Below are 21561 nucleotides of genomic sequence, written 5' to 3'. Positions count from 1 at the left end.
CTGGGCTAGGGGAAGGGAGAAGAGGAGGGAGGGGGTCTCTCTTCCCTCTGGTAAAGGGGGGCACGCTCTGCCTTCCCAGCACCCAGAGACACCAGCGACATTAGGGTGGGGGTCAGAGCAGCACCTGCCTACCTGTCGGGAGACTCGGTGAGTTAACACCTGGAAGGCAGCGTGTTTGTCAGGGGACCACGTGAACACCTGGATGTGTAACACGGCAGGTCACAGGTGCCCCAGGAGGCTGGCGTCCCCCCGCCCCGGGCCTGGGCAGCCTGGGCAGCGGGGCGGAGACACAGCTGCACGGCCTCAGGCACAGCTGGGTGGGCTGACGACGAGGAGCCGGCTCCAACTGTCATGTGGCCACACCCCCTGCCCCGTGCCCTTCCCTGGGCTGGCAGCTCGGCTGCAGGTTGGGGTGAAGCAAGACAATTCCAGGGGACCAGCCCCAGGGCGGGACTCGGGGAGCGCGTGCTCTGTCAGGGAGCAGGGAGGCTGAGGGGCCCCACCTTGTCGAGGAGGCTGACGCCCCAGGACCACAGGGGCGGCCTAAGTGGGAGGGGACCGGCCAGGGCGGGAGGACCTGGCGGCATTCTCCGCACCCTGGCTTCGTCAGCGCTCCCCCTGGGGGCCACCGTAGCCACCTTGGCACTGGCACTGCCTCCAACTTTGTCCAGATGGAATCACTGTCTGGGGCTTCCTCACTGGGAACAGAGAAGGCTACCTGGCCTGGGCTGTCTGTGCAGTCCATCCAACCACTGGTCTGAGCTGGTGCCCAGCGGAGGGAAGGTGCCGTCACTTGCTTGGGAGGTGTCACCGCCTCCCTACATTCCCCACCCCAGCCTCGGGGCACGGGGAGCAGTGCACCCAGCAGGAGAGGTGACAGCGGCAGAGAGCACTGCTGTGGCGTCCGGGGCCCACATGGGAGGGACAGGGCATCACAGGCAGGCCCTGGGCCTGGTGTTCAGGCCTAGTGCAGCAGAGGGTCCGAGGCTCCGCTCCTCCCCGCCCCCCCCCCACCCCGAAAGCACACTGCAGCACCGACCTTTGGGCAGGTGATGCTAAAACAAAACTCCAAAGAACCACCATTCCGCTCAGCTCATCTCAGACACGTTTATTGCTAGAATCAGGTCTTAAGTTCTAGGGCGGTTCTGACATACATCACAGTGAGGAAATGCTGCCGTCGTTGTAAAAATAACTGTCGGGTGGACTAAGGTCATGGTCACGATTAACGGGCACAGATCCCACAGAAATAGGAACATCTGCTCGACCCCTAACTTTACAAGTAAGACTGGACTCTACCCGGGAGTGACCTCGGGGTCCTGGTGAGATGTGCCCACAGTGCTGCCCCGCTGCTGGCACCACCCAGAAATCTCCTCGGCTGCTGATATGCACGTGGCCTCGAGCTGCTGACCGCCCAAGGAATCCTCTGGGAGGGTCACAGCGGATCTGTGGGTGGGGCTCACGGCCCAGCAATGTCCTCTTCACAACAGGACAAGAACTTAAAAGTCAACTTTTCTAAAGTGCTCTGATGCGTCTCAGTACAAAACACAAACACTGATTACAGACGTGGCACGTGTCCTGGGGCAGGGAGGCCGCTGCTCTTTGCTGCTTGCTGATGCCGCAGGCCCTTGGGCAAGGGCGAGGTGGGGGAGGTCCCCAGAGGGGCAGGAAACAGCTCAGGAGCGGTCCGGAACCACTGTCAGTTCCTTGTCACTGCTGTGTCACCTCACCCCGGGTGCCTGGGCGCCTGTTCCACCAGGACTCAGTCTTCCCGCCAATGCTTCGGGAGGTACTGGGCTGTGGGTTCCACTGGGGAGCCTGGGGTGCAGGAAAAGGCTGGAATGCCCCGCCGCCCCGCCTGGCACCCAAGCCTGCACTTGGCCAGAGCTGGAACGTGGGTCTGACCCAGTTACCACCCTGGGACTGTTCATGGACATGCGACGCCATCCCCAACACCTAGAGCCTCGCCTCGAGGCTGGACCGGTGGCCCTCTCCCTCCTCCTGGGTGTTTGTTGACAATAAGCTGCGACAGCTCACTGGACGTGAGGTGCCCGCGAGGCGGCCGTCTGTGCGCTTGCTGGCAACAGTCACCACCCAGGCCACATGGGTCCCTCCAGCGTTCCGCCCCACTGCCCTTTGTCCCAGCATCTGCCCATCGGCTCGGGACACCAGCCCTAGGGGCTACTCCCTGGCAGCCCTGGAACAACTGGCCCATCTCATGGGGGTGGAGGACCCTCCACCTGCAGCTGGGACCCTCAGGTGTGTGCCAGCCCTGGCTGAAGCTCTGGACTTGTCTTCCTGGGCGCCTGGTGTTCGAGAGGCCCACAGAACCACGCTGCCTTGGTGAGGCGCCTTGGGAAAGCACCGAGTTTGACAAGAGCAGGTTTTAAAAACCTCCACCACATTAAAACGAGCTACAGTCAGTCCCTTCCAGGTCAGCCCCTTTCAGCACGAGTTTCTGCACCTGTAGGACCCGCCAGGCAAGCCATCAGCCAACCTCTCTGGCTGCCCAGCCCTGTGGCCCTGTCCCAGGAGAGCTGTGTGCCACCCCTGGCTGGGCTCGCGTCTTGGCCTGGAGGTTCCCCATGAACCCATTCATGGAAGTCAATTCTGTGTGATTCTGTGGACAGAGCCAACACCACTGGGCCCCTTCTGGTGCCATAATGACTCGCTCCAGGGTCTCCTGGTGGCCATGGAGCCCAGCCTGGGCCAGCATCTCCTTAGGCCAGGGTCTGGCCTGTTGTCATGCTCTAGGTGGAACCACAACAGTTGGTCACTACCTTGCAAACACAGCCTGGAGCTGGTCTCTCCTCTACCCAAATGGGGCGCTACGATGACAGCTCCGTGGGTTAGCTTTGGTTCAACCTTCCATTAAAAACTCTCCTTTTTGTATTAGAAAAAATAAGTTTACAAAGTTGCCCAGGCACCACTGCTAATCCTACAGAGAGCCTCAAGATGGCAGGCCAGCGCTGCCCCGGCCTGGTGGTGGTTGGCAGAGGCCTACTTGGGAAGGGGAGAGGGCCGGGGGGCACGTCCCCAGAGAGCACGGACGGTGGCGGCACAGGGAAGGGTCTGCACCCCGAGCCACGCCCCCTAGAAGAAGATGACATCTTCCTTGCTGGCTTCTTCCTTGTCGAGTGGTGTGGAGAACAGGGCCACGGGTGGGAAGGATGCCCCCCAGGCCTTGAGGGCGAAGTACTCGTTGGGGACATCAGCCGGGACTGGGGTTGGGGCTGGGAGGCAGGAGTCTGGAAGAGGAGAGGGGGTTGTGGGTGTCAGCAGCTGCCAGGCACCGTGGGTGCCAGGGGGTGGGGTGTAGGCCGGCTCACCTGGGGGGGGTGTGGAGCTGCGCAGGACGGGACTCAGCGAGCGGCGGCTCCGAGAGGCGTTCTCCTCTTTGCCCATGAACTTGTTGAGAAGCAGCGGCTGCTTCAGGTCAAATGAGGCTGGAAGCGGGAGGAAGGTGCCGGCTGGGGTGCTCAGCCTCGCTCCAGGCACAGGAGCGCTCTGCGGACCTGGGCCAGGGCCTCATCCCACTTCTCGCCCACACTTTCCCCAGCGCCCATTCCCAGGGATAGACCCCACCCAGACATTAGGCCCCAAATTCAGTGACAAAATCCAGGGCAGACACCCCTGCCCGACCACAGAAGGCCCTGGAGTCATTCAACCTTTGGATGAGAGGCCCTGTGACCCTGGCTGCCCAGTGGTCCTGGGACACAGGCCCTGCTCCCCAGGAATGTCCCAGGGACTCTCCCCATGGGCCTTCCCTACCAGGGCCAACTGGCTGCAGGGTGCTCTGGTGCAAGGGCTGCGTGTGCCATCGGTGGAGCAAGGACATCAGCAGAGCTGGCAGCACCTGGACCAGCGCAGGGCGGGGCTCGGTGGGGGAGCGGTAGCAGCGATCACCGTGCAAACCTCCTGCCCGACTTCCCGCCCGGGGCGACTAACTGCGCAAAGGTTTCCAAGGCTCGTTTCTGAATCACCAGCATGTTCCCTTGTCCCTGATCCCAGTTTGAGGGCCAAGGCGGGAACAGAGCTGAGGTTTGATGTTTCCATTTTTTTGCTCTTTGAGATGAAAAGACCTCCATGTGGTGGGGGGGGCAGGGGGCAGCCTCAGTTGCCTCACCAGCTGTGCCTTGGGGTTTCCTCCCAATACCCCCTCCAAAGGCGAGGGAACAGGCGGGCCCTGGGCAAGGTAGGGAGGGGTCTGCCAAGAGGCCCCGACTCACCTGAGCTCTCCGAGCGGTGGGAGCCCCGGCTCTTGGTGCCCTTGTCCTTGCCGCCCTTGGTGGAGGCGGCCAGCTTGGTGGGGATCTGCTGCTGCACGGCCGCCTGCCTCTGGATCTGGTTAGTGGCGCTGAGCAGCTGGATGGGCACATCGCTCTTGGCTGGCCGACCCTCAGCCGGGGTGCTGTCCCTGCGGGTCACCTCGGGGCGCTCTGCGTACTCAGGCCCCGCACCAGACAGCAGCGAGCTCACCCGGGGCCGTGGCGCTTTAGTCAGGGCCGCGGGCCCTTCCAGCCCTTCCCCGTTGAAGCTGGGAGTGTGGCTGGGGGGCTGGGCCTGAAAGAGCAGCAGAAGACACCAACGCTGGCTCCTGCGGGCAGCCCTTCCGTGTCCCGACAAGGGGCCACGCCCCGCAGATTTGCATGGCGCCGCGGCTCCCGGGTAGGGCGGGGTTTTTGGAGATGGATGGACCTGGCCTGCCTGCCCGCCCAGCTCCCGTGTCAGGGGGTGGCTTAACGGAAGCTTCTTAGCTGGGAGGGTCAGATCTGGGCAGAGGCTGACGCTGGCCCGACGGAGCTGCCATTTACCGCCTGTCCCCAAAACACATACACACTCACGCATGTGCTCATGCACTCACAACCCACAGAGGCGCCCGCGCGGGCCCAGGACGCACCCCCGGCACTCACCTCCGCAAGCACCTCGGTCGGCAGCGCCCCGGCTGCCCCGGGCACCGTGTTCTGCTTCTTCACTCTGCGCAGCAGCTCCAGCCGCTCGCGTTCCCGCTCCACGGCGCGCTGGGCTTCGCGCAGCCGCTCCAGGTCGTGCTGGTAGGCCTGGCGCTGGCGCTCCAGCTCCTCGCGCTCCTGGCTCAGCTGCTCCTGCAGCCGCAGCGCCTCGCTCTCGCGCTGCCGCAGCCGCGCCGAGGCCAGGCCCAGCTCCTGGCGCTCGCGCTCCCGCTCGCGCTCCCAGCGCTGCTGCTCCAGCCGCAGCTGGCCCTGCAGCTTCTGCACGCCCGCCAGCTCCTCCCGCTGCTTCTCGAAGTTGCGCTGCCGCTCCTGCTCCAGCAGCAGGTTCCCGCGCGTCGACTGCAGCCGGAACTGCTTCTCGCGCTCCTGGAGGGCCGCCCTCTGCGTCTCCACGTAGCTGTCCTGCTGGGCGATGACCACCTTGGGGAGGAGAGGGCCGGTGAGCGGCCGGCTTCAGGAAGAGCCCGGCCTTCCCCCAGACCACAGCCTCAACCCGGAGAAGGGCACGTGCGGCCTGCCACGCTCCCCGAAAGCCACGTACCTGGAGGTTGAGGAGCAGCTGGGACAGTGTCTGGATCCGCCGGACGAGCTGCTGAGAGAGGGAGAGGGACGTTGGCGCTCTGCAGGAAGCCCTGCCGGGCGTCCGTGGCGGCCCCGGGGAGGGGAACGCACAAGCCCGCGCTTACCTCCGACTCCAGGAGAGCGGGCAGCCGGGGGCTAGGCTCAGCACCTGGTGCCTCCGCCTGTGGAAACATGGCATCACAGCTCAGAGAGCTTCTAAGGGCCAATCCAGCTCGAGCGGGACCCGCGTATTATCACTAAGGCATCCCCTTAGCATGGGACAGGCCCCCGCCTGCTTGTCTGACGTGTGCCAGCCTTGGTGTCTGGAAACTGAGGGCGCAGGGTGGGTGCAGGGTGGCCTCCGGGAGGTGCGAGGGCGGCGGGCGGGCTGGGCCCGCTGTGTGGGAGGCTCTGAGCCTGGCCGCGGGGGTGGGCTGGCAGGGGGTGGTTGTCGGAGGAGCCCAGGCCTCAGGCCTCAGACCTCAGAGGTGGCCAGAGGCAGCCGGCCTCCAACTCTGACCCCAGCGCTTGGCAAGCGTGGGACTTCTGAGTCAAAGAGGAGGGAATAGCCAGTGACCTTGGCATCCGGCTGGCGGAGCGGGGCAGGACACCTGTGCAGACTGAAAGCTCGTGGTCCCCGCATGGTGGCTCTCACCTGTTGCTGAGGCCGCCGCCCTGAGCCCACCCCTCCCCTGCCTCCCACCCCGCCCTTACCTGGGCCTGCAAGAGGAACCAGGAGGGTCCCCTGGCCACATGTCAATCTGCACATTAACTACTAGTCACAGTCAACCGGGACGACGCTGCTCACTATTTGCCCTGAGACGGAAAAACCAGACAAGCCAAGCACAGGCTGTTCACCCTCACTGACGATAATTAAAAGCACTGGGGCCCTCTGTATGGAGCTTGGGAACATCCCAAGGAGGCAGCGTACCGCTTGCGATGCTTCCTCAGGGGCCCCTGGGGTGTCGCCGAGCCTCGAGTCCGGGCTGCCCGCGGCTCCCTGCCAGTCTCGGAGGCTGGGGTTGCTGCTGCAGACGTTCTTCTGAAAACTGCCATCTGAAACCCCAAGCCAGGTGCATGAGATGCTGCGGGTCCCGAGGGGTCTGCATGCCCTGTTCCCCACCCTGCCCCCAGCCTGGGTAGGAATCGTGACCAGGCTGCTGCCTTCCGACCTGGGCAGAAAGGGTGGCATCTGGGGCACAGAGACCAGCAGCAGGAACTGGCCTGGGTGCTGCTGTCAGAACATGACTCACCACCCCTGGAAAGTTCCAGAACCCTGACCCCAGAGAGTTTATAGAAGGTTGAGGGGAATCAGCAGCAGAGATGCTGAACAGCAAACGCCTGGGCTTTGCCAAGGATGCTTTGTGAAGGGAACATTTTAAGAAACTGCACATTCTCCTGTACCCGCCAACCTCCTGGGGTCTTGAGAAGCCCCAGCCCCGAGAGGAGGCGGCGCCACTCACTCTTGCCGGGGCTGCCGGCACTGTCGTAGCCCCCGGAGGCCTCCACCCTCCGAGCTGAGGACGAGGATCTGCCCCCGTCATCCACCTGGCCGTTGGCGCTGCCCAGCTGCCTGCAGATCAGGCTCTGGATGTCCTCGACTGTGGAAGGAGATGGAGGGGAACCAAGTCACCCTGCGGCCCTGTCGTGGGCATCAGAGCAGGGTGCAGGGACCTGGGCCACGGCCTCGCAGGGTGTCCGGTCACCCCCTCTGACTCTGTGCACCCCCTACACAGGTACTGCACCCAGGATGTACCAATCTGTACCTACGCGAGGCCGGACCTCGGGGCGCTCCAGGCCCTGGGCCTAGGAGGGAACTCGGTGTGGCCACTGTCTGTGTGCTGACAGTCATACAGAAGGTCAGGGGCCACGGGAGGTGGCCTTGGGGGAGCAGGGCTGGTCACACAAGGTGCTCGAGGACAGACGGGCTTTGGCCAGGTGAGGAGGTGGGGAGACTATTCTAGGCCGAGGCACAGGACATGAGAGGGTCTCGGGAGCCCAAGGACAGTGGTGACTGGAGACATGGGAGGCATGGCCGGAGGGAGCAAGGCTGAGCAGGAGCACAGTCCAAGCGGGACCCCTCTGGCCTTTTCACTCTGATGGAAAATTCTGGAGGGCAGGGCTGTGTCTGTCTCGCCTGCCGTTGAAAGAACAGTGCTGGCCCTCCTGCCTGACTGCCCAGCAGGAGCACATGTCCTGGCCTAGCATGGGGCTCAGCAGTTGCGTGGAAGTTTCTAGGAGCTCCGCAAGGACCCTATCAGCTCCGGAAGCGGGCCGCTTACCGGCCAGCGCCCTCCCGTGGCTGTGTGGCCAGGAGCCCCTGAAACGACCCACCAAATGTATATGTGTGTATTTTTCTGGGGACAGCATCAGTGACCCACTCATCAGAAAAGAGGAACCGTCTCAGTCAATTTGAGACCCCCAAGTCCAGCACCGGGAGTGTTTGTTGAGTGAATAGGAGATGGTACTTTAAATCTGCAGCGAGGGGTCTGCACCCAACTGTGTCCAAGGATCTTCCAGCTCTAAGCAGAATAGAAGCAGACAGAATCGTGCCCAGACAGGGTGGCCTGTGGGCCCCACGGGGCTGTGTGCCCAGCCTGGGGTCTCCCAGGAGCCCACCAGGCAGCACAGGGAGGGCGGGCCGGTGCTCAGCGAGGGCTGGTGTCTACTTACTCTCACTCATGGCCGACTTGAGAAGCAGCTCCCCCTGCAGGTTCTCGGGGGGGTCCCCTCCCCGGAAGAGGAGCCGAGCAGGGGCGAGGTCCTCAAGGCCGCTCATCTCAGCCATCTCCAGGTAGATGTGCTGCTTCTCGCTGAGGCTCTGGGCGATCTGCTGGTCTTTAACGTTAAGTCGCTCTGCAAAGTGGCAATGGGCGTGGCGGTCGGCCTCCTCCGGGGTAGTTTCCCCCAGGAGCCGGTGTAAGGATGCCTCACAGGGCCAGGTGGGCCTCTGGGAACCCTGCTGATCCACGCCCTGTCTGGAGCTGGACTTCTCCCTTTGTCCAACATTCCCAACAAGCAGGCAAGGGTGTGGCCCTGTCTCCAGCTTGTTTCCCTCAATTATAAAAATCAAACACGGTGGGGGGGTATGGGGGAGGACCATAACGGGCTGATTTTTATTAGTTTGGGACAAATTGAGAGCCTTATAAGACTTAGTTTTCTAATCTTCTTACAAGTCTCTGGGTTTTATACTTTTTTTTTTTTTGGCCGCACCACGAGGCATGCGGGATCTTAGCTCCCTGACCAGGGGTTGAACCCGGACCACCTGCAATGGAAGCGTGAAGTCTTAACCACTGGACCACCAGGGAAGTCCCTATACCTTTTTTTTGCTGCCATGACTACGACTTATTTTATTAGACTTTCTCACTGGTGATTGCTAGTATAAATATACACGTCCCGTTCGGCTAAATTATTGAGCTCTCTTACATTTCAAATAGTTTTCCAGTTGATTCTACAGGATCTCCTAGGCAGATAATCATGTCACCTGCAAAAAATAATTCTGCCACCTCCCTACCAGTTGTGATCTCTTACTTCCGCTTCTTCCCTTACTACCCTGGCTGGAACGACCAGGAGGAAGATACTAATGGTGAGAGTGGGGGGTGGGGGGTGGGGGGCCCTGCCTTGCTCCTGATTTTGATGGGAGTGTCCCTGATGGTCCAGTGTGAAGGATGAGATTGGCTTTTGGTCCAAGACAATAAAGGAGATCTTGGTGAAGGAAACATCTATTTCTAATTCACTAAGACTCTTGTCAGGAAAGGGTGATGAGGAGACGTTCCTGTATGATTCTGTGGTATCCATGGAGATGCATCTGTGCAGCGCATGTATTTTATTACCCTCCTGCAGAAATAAGAGTTAGAACAGGACACACTGGGGAAGAGGTGAACCAGCCCCGAGGGACCGGCGGAGCCCTGACAACATTGGAACAGCTCTGAGTCTGAGTGGATGGGCCCCTACTTTCTAGATGTTGGCCTCCTACCACTATTTGCCGTGTGGCTGACAGGGTCTTGGTGCTCCAGCCTGGTGTCAGGCCTGAGCCTCCGAGGTGGGAGAGCCGAGTTCAGGACATTCGTCCACCAGAGACCTCCCGGCTCCACGTAATTACAATTGGCGAGAGCTCTCCCAGAGATCTCCGTCTCAACGCTAAGACCCAGCTCCACCCAATGGCCAGCAAGCTCCAGTGCTGGACGCCCCATGCCAAACAACTAGCAAGACAGGAACACAACCCCATCCATTAGCAGAGAGGCTGTTCAAAAATCATACTAAGTTGACAGACACCCCAACACACACCACCAGATGCGGCCCTGCCCACCAGAAAGACAAGATCCAGCCCCACCCACCAGAACACAGGCACCAGTCCCCTCCACCAGGAAGCCTAAACAAGCCAGTGAAACAACCTCACCCACTGGGGGCAGACACCAAAAACAACGGGAACTACGAACCTGCAGCCTGTGAGAAGGAGACCCCAAACACAGTAAGTTAAGCAAAATGAGAAGACAGAGAAACACACAGCAGATGAAGGAGCAAGATAAAAACCCACCAGACCAAACAAATGAAGAGGAAATAGGCAGTCTACCTGAAAAAGAATTCGGAGTAATGATAGTAAAGATGATCCAAAATCTTGGAAACAGAATGAAGAAAATACAACAAAAGTTTAACAAGGACCTAGAAGGACTAAAGAGCAAACAAACAATGATGAACAACACAATAAATGAAATTTAAAATACTCTAGAAGGAATCAATAGCAGAATAACTGAGGCAGAAGAAAGGATAAATGACCTGGAAGATAAAATAGTGGAGATAACTACCACAGAGCAGAATAAACAAAAAAGAATGAAAAGAATTGAGGACAATCTGAGACACCTCTGGGACAACATTAAACACAACAACATTCGAATTATAGGGGTCCCAGAAGAAGAAGAGAAAAAAAGGGACTGAGAAAATATTTGAAGAGATTATAGTTCAAAACTTCCCTAACGTGGGAAAGGAAATAGTCAATCAAGTCCAGGAAGCACAGAGAGTCCCATACAGGATAAATCCAAGGAGAAACATGCCAAGACATATTAATCAAACTATCAAAAATTAAATACAAAGAAAAAATATTAAAAGCAGCAAGGGAAAAGCAACAACATACAAGGGAATCCCCATAAGGTTAACAGCTGATCTTTCAGCAGAAACTCTGCAAGCCAGAAGGGAGTGGCAGGACATATTTAAAGTGATGAAAGGGAAAAACCTGCAACCAAGATTACTCTACCCAGCAAGGATCTCATTCAGATTCGATGGAGAAATTAAAACCTTTACAGACAAGCAAAAGTTAAGAGAATTCAGCACCACCAAACCAGCTTTACAACAAATGCTAAAGGAACTTCTCTAGGCAGGAAACATAAGAGAAGGAAAAGACCTACAAAAACAAACCCAAAACAATTAAGAAAATGGTAATAGGAAGATACTTATCGATAATTACCTTAAATGTGAATGGATTAAATGTGCCAACCAAAAGACACAGACTTGCTGAATGGATACAAAAACAAGACCTGTATATATGCTGTCTACAAGAGACCCACTTCAGACCTAGGGACACATACAGACTGAAAATGAGGGGATGGAAAAAGATATTCCATGCAAATGGAAACCAAAAGAAAGCTGGAGTAGCAATTCTCATGTCAGACAAAATAGACTTTAAAATAAGGACTATTACAAGAGACAAAGAAGGACACTACATAATGATCAAGGGATCAATCCAAGAAGAAAATATAAGAACTGTAAATATTTAGGCACCCAACATAGGAGCACGTCAATACATAAGGCAAATACTAACAGTCATAAAAAGGGAAATTGACAGTAACACAATAATAGTAGGGGACTTTAACATCCCACTTTTACCAATGGACAGATCATCCAAAATGAAAATAAATAAGGAAACACAAGATGTTTTAATAATGACACATTAGACAAGATGGACTTAATTGATATTTATAGGACATTCCATCCAAAAACAACAGAATACACTTTCTTCTCAAGTGCTTATGGAACATTCTCCAGGATAGATCATATCTTGGGTCACAAATCAAGCCTTGCTAAATTTAAGAAAATTAAATTGTATCAGGTATCTTTTCCAACCACAACGCTATGAGACTAGATATCAATTACAGGAAAAAAACCCTTAAAAAAATACAAACACATGGAGGCTAAACAATACACTACTAAATAACCAAGAGATCACTGAAGAAATCAAAGAGGAAATAAAAAAATACCTAGAAACAAATGACAATGAAAACACGACGACCCAAAACCTATGGGACACAGCAAAAGCAGTTCTAAGAGGGAAGTTTATAGCAATACAACCCTACCTCAAGAAACAAGAAAAATCTCAAATAAACAACCTAACCTTACACCTAAAGCAATTAGAGAAAGAAGAACAAAAAAACCCCAAAGTTAGCAGAAGGAAAGAAATCATAAAGATCAGATAGGAAATAAATGAAAAAGAAATTAAGGAAACAATAGCAAAGATCAATAAAACTAAAAGCTGGTTCTTTGAAAAGAAAAACAAAATTGACAAACCATTAGCCAGATTCATCAAGAAAAAAAAGAAGACTCAAATCAATAGAATTAGAAATGAAAAAGGACAAGTAACAACTGACACTGCAGAAATACAAAGGATCATGAGAGATTACTACAAGCAACTATATGCAAATAAAATGCACAACCTGGAAGAAACGGACAAATTCTTAGAAAAGCACAACCCTCCAGACTGAACCAGGAAGAAATAGAAAATATAAACAGACTAATCACAAGCACTGAAATTGAAACTGTGATCAAAAATCTTCCAACAAAAAAAAAGCCCAGGACCAGATGGCTTCACAGGCAGATTCTATCAAACATTTAGAGAAGAGCTAACGCCTGTCCTTCTCAAACTCTTCCAAAATACAGCAGAGGGAGGAACACTCCCAAACTCATTCTACGAGGCCACCATCACCCTGATACCAAAACCAGACAAAGATGTCACAAAAAAAAGAAAACTACAGGCCAATATCACTGATGAACATAGATGCAAAAACCCTCAACAAAATACTAGCAAACAGAATCCAACAGCACATTAAATCATGATCAAGTGGGATTTATCCCAGGAATGCAAGAATTCTTCAATATATGCAAAACAATCATTGTGATATACCAGATTAACAAACTGAAGGATAAAAATCATATGATCATCTCAATAGATGCAGAAAAAGCTTTCAACAAAATTCAGTACCCATTTATGAAAAAAACTCTCCATAAAGCAGACACAGAGGGAACCTATCTCAAAATAATAAAGGCCATATATGACAAACCCACAGCCAACATCGTTCTCAATGGTGAAAAACTGAAACCATTTCCACTAAGATCAGGAACAAGACAAGGTTGCCCACTTTCATGACTATTATTCAATGTAGTTTTGGAAGTTTTAGCCACAGCAATCAAAGAAAAAGAAATAAAAAGAATCCAAATCGGAAAAGAAGAAGTAAAACTGTCACTGTTTGCCGCTGACATGATACTATACATAGAGAATCCTAAAGATGCTACCAGAAAACTACTAGAGCTAACCAATGAATTTGGTAAAGTAGCAGGGTACAAAATTAATGCACAGAAATCTCTTGCATTCCTATACACTAATGATGAAAAATCCGAAAGAGAAATTAAGGAAACACTCCCATTTACCATTGCAGCAAACAGAATAAAATACCTAGGAATAAACCTACCTAAGGAGACAAAAGGCCTGTATGCAGAAAACTATAAGACACTGATGAAAGACATTAAAGACGACACAAACAGATAGAGAGACACACCATGTTCTTGGACTGGAAGAATCAACATTGTGAAAATGACTATACTACCCAAAGCAATCTACAGATTCAATGCAATCCCTATCAAACTACCAACGGCATTTTTCACAGAACTAGAACAAAAAATTTCACAGTTTGTATGGAAACACAAAAGACCCCGAATAGCCAAAGTAATCTTGAGAAAGAAAAACGGAGCTAGAGGAATCAGGCTCCCTGACTTCAGACTATACTACAAAGTTACAGTAATCAATACAGTATGGTACTGGCACAAAAACAGAACTATAGGTCAATGGAACAGGATAGAAAGCCCAGAGATAAACCCACACACAAATGGTCACCTTATTTTTGATAAAGGAGGCAAGAATATACAGTGGAGAAAAGACAGCCTCTTCAATAAGTGGTGCTGGGAAAACTGGACAGCTACATGTAAAAGAATGAAATTAGAACACTTCCTAACACCATATACAAAAATAAACACAAAATGGATTACAGACCTAAATGTAAGGCCAGACACTATAAAACTCTTAGAGGAAAACATAAGCAGAACACTCTATGACATAAATCACAGCAAGATCCTTTTTGACCCACCTCCTAGAGTAATGGAAACAAAACCAAAAATAAACAAATGGGACCTAATGAAACTTAAAAGCTTTTGCACAGCAAAGGAAACCATAAACAAGACGAAAAGACAACCCTCAGAATGGAAGAAAATATTTGCAAACGAAGCAACTGACAAAGGATTAATCTCCAAAATATACAAGCAGGTTGTGCAGCTCAATATCAAAAAAACCCAAACAACCCAATCCAAAAATGGGCAGAAGACTTAAACAGACATTTCTCCAAAGAAGATATACAGATTGCCAACAAATACATGAAAGGATGCTCAACATCACTCATCATTAAAGAAATGCAAATCGAAACTACAATGAGGTATCACCTCACACCGGTCAGAATGGCCAACATCAAAAAATCTACAAACAATAAATGCTGGAGAGGGTGTGGAGAAAAGGGAACCCTCTTGCACTGTGGGTGGGAATGTAAATTGATACAGCCACTATGGAGAATAGTATGGAGGTTCCTTAAAAAGCTAAAAATAGAACTATCATACGACCCAGCAATCCCACTACTGGGCATATACCCTGAGAAAACCATAGTTCACAAAGAGTCATGTACCCCAATGTTCATTGCAGCTCTATTTACAATAGCCAGGACATGGAAGCAACCTAAGTGTCCATCGACAGATGAATGGATGAAGAAGATGTGGCACATATATACAATGGAATATTACTCAGCCATAAAAAGAAACGAATTGAGTTATTTGTAGTTAGGTGGATGGACCTAGAGTCTGTCGTACAGAGTGAAGTAAGTCAGAAAGAGGAAAACAAATACCGTATGCTAACACATACATATGGAATCTAAAAAAAAAAAAAGGGTTCTGATGAACCTAGGGGCAGGACAGGAATAAAGACGCAGACGCACAGAATGGACTTGAGGACACGGGGAGGGGGAAGGGTAAGCTGGGACGAAGTGAGAGAGTGGCATTGACATATATAAAACTACCAAATATAAAATGGATAGCTAGTAGGAAGCAGGTGCATAGCACAGGGAGATCAGCTCGGTGCTTTGTGACCACCTAGAGGGGTGGGATAGGGAGGGTGGGAGGGAGACTCAAGAGGGAGGGGATATGGGGATATATGTATACATAGAGCTGATTCACTTTGTTGTACAGCAGAAACTAACACAACATTGTAAAGCAATTATACTCCAATGAAGATGTTAAAAAAAAATTTAGAACAGGATGAAATGAATACTATGTTAACATTATACTTTCAGGGGTCGGTGGGATTTCTCTCCCTGATTTCTTTTGGACATTTTTATTCCTTAATACCCTCAAACTTGCACCTCTCCCCACAAAAAGAAATAAAATACATACTGCCTAATTTTATGCACTTACTGCTCAAATGTTACTTATGTTAAACATAAATATCACAGTGAGTGAGAGAGAGGAGGGGCGTTGACTGAGACCACAAAGTACTGAGATGGATTCTTGGCAATGACCTCGCTGAAATCTCACAGGAATCTGTTAAAACCGGGGAGCTGAATAAGCACGATGTGGTCCATCCATACAATGGAATATTATTCAGCCTTAAAAAGGAAAGAGATTCTGCCGCAGGGATGAACCTTGAAAACATCATGCTTGGTGAAATAAGCCAGTCACCAAGCGACAAATATCCCCATTTATACGAGGTGTCTGGAATAAGTAAATTCATAGACAGATAGACAGTAGGACAGAAGTTCCCAGCTGCTAGAGATGGGGAAAGAACGGGAGTGACTGCTAATGGGGATGGGGTTTCTTTCTGGGGTGATGAAAACAGCCTAAAATTGACTGTGATGGTTGCACATCCTTTTGGTATATACTAAAAGCCACTGCATGGCACACTTTAAGTGGGTGACTGGTAGGTATGTGAATTATTGAGCCCTTCTTGAGCGAGGACCGAGGGAGCAACCCTAGCGCCCCACCCCCCTTTCCCACACGCCTTCTGGAAGAGCGCTACCCCAGGGCAAACGGCCCACAGAACTGCAGGACATGGGACAGCCCACAGCCAAACTCCTGGTCACTTGGGCGGTGGTTTGCTCCATGGCCAGCTCTGATGGGATAGAACAGAAAGGCCACTGCCCGGCCCAGGAGGGCTCTTGGGGCCAAGTCACCAGACGAGGTCACACTGACCCCATGCCCCCCACCCCGCCCTTACCTTGGAAGTCCCTCAGCCTCATGGCGCGGGCCTCAACCACCTTCCTCTCCTCCTCGGCCTCGCTGTAGGGGCCCTCCTCCTCGTCCGGGCAGCTGCAGGGAGAGGGGACAGATGGGCGGACTGGCTGCCTCTGAAACAGCACTGAGGTCTGCCTGCAGGCCCGGCTGCAAAGAGCAGCTCTGATGTGCTGAGAGTTTTCGTTTGTTAGTGGTCAACCGCGCAGGACAGAAACACAGCCGTCGGCAAGCATCCAGTCTCAAAGTGTCAGGACGTAACCGGCCACAGGGTTTAAATGTCTGGCAAACTTGCAGTGGGTGGGGGGAGGAGGAGACGGAGCAGTTCCTTCCCTGGGGACCTCCGAGCGACATGACGCCGCAAAGCCGGCAGAGCCGAAGTCGAGTACTGAGGGGGCTCGAAGAAGACGAAAGCTCTGAGAAGCTTCTGGGCATAAAGGGAGGGAGCAGCAGGCTGGGCATGGGGACCGGACCACCGTCTGTCGGTGGACCAGGAGCCAGGCATCACTCAAAGCCACAGGGCTGGGGTCCTGAGGGGTCCCCTGGCCCGAGGAGGAAGGACAGCCCCCCGTGTCAGTGGGACAGCCCACTAAAACAGAGCTGCGGGCCCCGCATCCTCCAGCCACAGACATCTGGGCCTTTTTAGCCGTTGTCGGAAGGGGCTGAATGGCGTCTTCTGTCTGCCCTTAGATGAGGGGACGGACAGAGAACCGAGGTGGAACGACAGGGAGGGGAAAAGCGAAGGGGTCTTCCACCTGCGACCCTTGGCACCCTCGCAGGTGCTCCAAGGTCTCTGCTGATTTGCCAGCCACCAAAGCCAGGGGCACAGCCATCGGTGGAGGGAAGGCCCACCTGGGCCCCTCTCACCTCTCCACGGCCCTTCGGATGTGAGCCATCCAGGTGTTCCTGTCCTCCTTGGAGCTGGTGTAGATCTCGTACATCTCGGGCCCGCGCAGGGAGGCGCTGATCAGAAACATGGCTTTCTCCTCGTTGGCCACCTCCCTCACGATGAGCTTTTGCAGCGAGATGATGGGGCGCTTGGAGTCCTGCAGAGGTGGGGCGGGGAGGGTCACCCTGTACCTGCCCCACAGCCGTGGAGCCATGAGCCAGTGGGGAAGGGGACTTGGCGGGGAGCGGGGGAGGCATGCACCCTGCTTATCCTCCAACAATTCAAAGCAGAAAGATTTTGCCACCTGGGGCAAACGGACACTATCGTGATGATATCCTCACATCCTTTTCATGTGCTTGTTCAACGTGCTTAAAAAATGTTTTATAATTGCTAACGCATGTACACTGTATAAATCTCAGAAGATACAAGAGCAGGCAGGCTGTGATGACAAATAAATCTTCCTCCCAACCCTGTGCCCCAAACACCTAGAGCCAGCCAGTATTCCCAATCTGTGGTGTGTCCGACAAGAGATAATGCTCTGACCGAGCAGTAAAATGTGCAATTTTAACTGGTTGTTATGGGCTATACTGAATTTTCCCCCATTCCCCACTAAATCCAGATGCCGAGGTCCTAACCTCAGAATGTGACGGTATTTGGAGACAGGGTCTTTAAAGAGGAGGGTGGGCCCTGACCCAGCAGGACTGGTGTCTTTCTGAGAGGCAATCAGGACACAGACACACAGACACACACACACAGAGGGCGAGCAGGGGAGGCCATGGGGAGCAGACGGCACAGATCATAGATGTCGCATCACCCCTGTGAGCGAACACACAGCACACACGAGAGGGGCTGGCATCAGGGCGAGACCACCGTTTGGCAAGACAGCGTGACCTATTTCTGGAAACTTCTTGAGAAGCTAGTTTAAGTCCCTGGGAAAGGGGCGAGACTCTGGAGTTGAGTGACAAAGGCCACCTTCCTCTCCAGGTGAACCCAGAGGCAAACAGGTTTGCTGAGCCCCTCCGTGGCAGGCACCCACAGGTCACCCAGGTGAGCAGGGGCGGAGGCCGCATCTCCGGTGGACGTGGGCCAGGTGGGATGGGCGGAATCCCAGCCTGACCCCGAGTCCTCCGTGCGCACGGAGCTCCCGGCCAGCTTGGCTCCCGTGACGCGGCTGTGCTGGGACCAGCATGCCGTGGGGCCGACGTGGTCATAGCTCCCAGGGCAGTGGCTGCCTGAGTGTGCATCCTCAGCGATGCGCTAGCTCCCCGGGAAGGAGGCACAGGCTCTCCCGGCGAGGTTGCCCGGGCCTGTGAGAGCCCGGGCGCCTGTGAGGGGAAGGGCCACGGAAGCACAGAGCCCGGGCAGAACTGGGCAAGATGCTGGTGTGACCCTGAAGCTGCCTCAGGCCACTGGACAGGAGCCCATTCAGTACCCCCTTCCCCGGCCTGTGCAGGCAGCTTTCGGGCAGCCCTTTCTGCGAAGGGACGGGACACGTACCACGGAAGCAAAGACGTATTTTTGATCCTTTTCTTGTAGCAGCAGAAGCACGTCCGTCAACAGGACAGCAAGGACATCTAAGGGGAGAACGCAGAAGGAAACATCTTACAGGGTCCCGCCGGGCAGACGTGGAATCTCAGGCCGGTGCCACAGCCCGCGGGCGCCCTTCAACCTGACCCCACCCCATCACCCTCCTGGTTTCAGCTTTTAACGCCAAGCCCCTGGACGCTGGCGTCCTGCTTCCTGCCGTAGCAAAACTCTGGTGCCCACATGCCCGAGCTTCCTGGTGGCGGCAGGCTCGGAGCCTTGTCCCTGTAGGGACATGGTGCGGTGACCCACCCAGCAGAGCTGGTGCATGTGGGTGCAAATCCTGAGCTGTGTTTCCAACAGGAGCGCTCGCGCTGCGGGAAACGAAAATACCGCCTCCTCGCGGAGCTTGTTCAGACACCCATCCCAATGAGACACCCTCTCCTCACGGAACTCTCTCGCGCTGCAGCCTGCTGGGTTCCTCTAAAGCACTTACTGTGCTTTTCACTGTTTTTGTGTTTACTTCTCTCCTTCTGCCCACCGACTGGAGCCCCACGTGGGCAGGGGCCTCTGCCACCCGCCTCGGTGCCTGGCATGCAGGGGGTGCTCAACTGTAAACTGTATCTTTTGGCTACTCACCTGCTCAAATTAAGAACAAGTACATCCTGTCGTTTGGCTACCTGCGACACCCCCCAAAGATCTTTAAAGAGGCTGATGCCAGTGGACAGGTTAGGATGTTTCTAGAGGCTCATGAAATGGACAGGAAACTCAGGGATGAGCCCCGGGGGCTCTCTGGTCTGGAACCACACCACGGATCTTGAAAGTAGGGCGTGGAGCTCACCCCAAACAGCAGGTGGGATGCTGGGGGCCACGGAGGTCCGTGGCCCAGGTGGCATCCTCTACCCCCACTGGGGCCTGTGACTGTTGTTTAGAATCCTGGGGCCTCTGCTAAATCTGGGGTGTCCTGATACCCCGGGTTTCTGTTCAGGAGTCAATGACTCGGTGTGCCCTCTTCACCCGGTGGCTTTCCCTGTGTGCACCACACCATCTCAACCACCGGACACACAGGGTGCTGGTACGACCACCTCCACCTCGTTCCTGCTCTACTTCTGCGCTTGACCTGACTCAGCAGGTAACCTCTCTTCAGCCGCGAAGCAGCCAGGCTGCAGGGGCTCTGTGCCAGCTGGTGCCCATCAATCCAAAATAGTGCTCACTCATCCAAGAAGGTACCCAAGACTCCAAGGTGGTGCCACTGACCCAGGATGGTGTCCACCACTCCAACGTGGTGCCACTGATCCAAGATGGCATCCACCACTCTGAGATGGTGTCACCAACCCAGGATGGCACCCACCACTCCAAGATGGTGCCACCAGCCCAGGATGGCATCCACCACTCCAAGGTGGTGCTACCAATCCCAAATGATGTCTACCACTCCAAGATGGTGCCACTGATCCAAGATGGCACCCACTGCTTCAAGGTGGTGCCACTGACCCAAGATGACATCCACCACTCCATGGTGGTGCCATCAACCCAGGATGGCACCCACCACTCCAAGATGATGCCACCAGCCCAGGACGGCGTCCACCACTCCAAGGTGGTGCTACTAATCCCAAATGGTGTCTACCACTCCAAGATGGTACCACTGATCCAAGATGGTGCCCACCAACCCAGGATGGCATCCAGCAGAGGTGACTGGAGAGGGACTTTACCTTTTAGGCGCCCGGACGTGGTCTTCCAGCACAGCATGCCCTCCAGATGGAGCTGCCGCTGCAGCATGTCCTCCTTGCGGAAGGTCAGCCCGTTCTTGAGCTTGCTGGAGGACTTGAGGTCCATCTTCCCCGCGATCTCCCTGAGGCGCTGGCCTTTCTCACACTCGCTGACCCTGGCGTCCACTTGCGAGATGATGCCTTTGATGAGGTTCAGGGCCTGGGTCAGGTCTTTGTGGTCCTCGGAGTCAGCTGCCACACACAGCAGAGTTAGCGCTTTCCTTGGTCTGCGTCCACGAACACGATGGAGGCGGACAGGCTACGGGGTCGAGGAGGTGTGTCCCGAGGCCACTGCCCAGAGGACCCTTGAGAATCACCTTCCAACTCGAATTTCCTGAGATGTAAACGCTTCTCCAAAGTAAACGTGACAGCCCAGTGTTTGGTTTTCACCAAGACAGAGCTTCTGTCGAATGCAGAAGCTGAGGTGCAAATTAAGCGGCAAAAACAGCCCCTGCATAACTCCGCTGGCCATTCCTCGGTAAACAGACTCCCCCCGTGCCCTCCAGCTCTCCATAAAAGACTCCCTCCACCTCTGGCCATTACCAAGGGCTGGCTCCTCCCACTCCAAGGGCTCTGCTTTCATGGCAGGGGAACTTTGTGCATTCTCCCACCACCCAAATCCCCTGGAGATAAGGGAGGTGCGCTCAGCACTGGCCTGGCCTCCGGGAACCCCTGGCTCGGCTACATGCCCTTCCTCTCTGCCCTCCACGGCACCACGTATGTGACACGGAAGTCACCTCTGGGCCTGTGAGGGTCACCCAGGGGTGACCTTAGCAAGGGCACTACCTGTGTCTTTTCATCCACTCTCCAATACTAACTGAGGGCTGCTCCAGCCCAGACTGTGCGGGGACTCAGGGGGGTAAGGGCAGGCGAGACCAGGCACCCTGGTTGGAAACCCTAGCACCCAGCACAGTGGATTCTGCAAGGTGGCAGCTCAGTTAGTGACTGCTGAGCCCAGCTGAATACGGAGAACCAGGGACAGATGGCAGAGTGGATTATCTAACCCTCTATTAGAATAGGGGGTGGGGAGACAGAGACCCTCCTCCCCACCAAGCACCTAAGGGCAAGACAGGAGAGCTACCGTACCTTCCGTGTTCTGAATAATACGCTCCACCAGCACGGGGTACTTGGTTATGCGCTGGGTGACCAGAAGGATACACTCCTGCACGCCGAGCCGCCTCACGATGGAGAAGTTGCCGATTCTCTATGAAACGGAGAAAACAAAGCCATGCTGCGAGGGTGTCTAATCTCCCGCCACATCAGT

At 54.2% G+C, this 21561-nt stretch overlaps 1 protein-coding gene across 5 annotated transcripts in view; it reads right to left on the bottom strand.

The window, feature by feature from the left end:
• Nucleotides 1–1088: 1088 nt before the first annotated feature.
• The window catches only part of ARHGEF18 (Rho/Rac guanine nucleotide exchange factor 18), a 93469-nt gene continuing 72996 nt past the window's right edge, over nucleotides 1089–21561 (bottom strand). For 4 of the 5 annotated variants that reach the window (XM_082621352.1, XM_082621356.1, XM_082621354.1 and 1 more), the window contains 14 exons: nucleotides 21384–21501; nucleotides 20241–20489; nucleotides 18505–18581; nucleotides 16986–17164; nucleotides 16105–16196; nucleotides 8205–8387; nucleotides 6995–7132; nucleotides 6463–6587; nucleotides 5657–5713; nucleotides 5512–5562; nucleotides 4911–5390; nucleotides 4227–4560; nucleotides 3327–3443; nucleotides 1089–3245 (listed from right to left, as the gene is read on the bottom strand). In XM_082621352.1, coding sequence (XP_082477478.1) covers nucleotides 3091–3245; nucleotides 3327–3443; nucleotides 4227–4560; nucleotides 4911–5390; nucleotides 5512–5562; nucleotides 5657–5713; nucleotides 6463–6587; nucleotides 6995–7132; nucleotides 8205–8387; nucleotides 16105–16196; nucleotides 16986–17164; nucleotides 18505–18581; nucleotides 20241–20489; nucleotides 21384–21501 — 2355 coding nt within the window. In that variant the 3' untranslated portion in view covers nucleotides 1089–3090. The remainder of the gene's footprint in view (nucleotides 3246–3326; nucleotides 3444–4226; nucleotides 4561–4910; nucleotides 5391–5511; nucleotides 5563–5656; nucleotides 5714–6462; nucleotides 6588–6994; nucleotides 7133–8204; nucleotides 8388–16104; nucleotides 16197–16985; nucleotides 17165–18504; nucleotides 18582–20240; nucleotides 20490–21383; nucleotides 21502–21561) is intronic. The other variant, XM_082621353.1, reaches the window with a different exon arrangement.

The sequence above is a fragment of the Mesoplodon mirus genome (genome assembly GCF_964341445.2).
Source record: "Mesoplodon mirus genome assembly, chromosome: 5".
In the NCBI taxonomy this organism is placed as follows: Eukaryota; Metazoa; Chordata; class Mammalia; order Artiodactyla; family Ziphiidae; genus Mesoplodon; species Mesoplodon mirus.
Note: the sequence above shows the minus strand (reverse complement) of the source record. Positions and strands in the feature narration are given on the sequence as shown.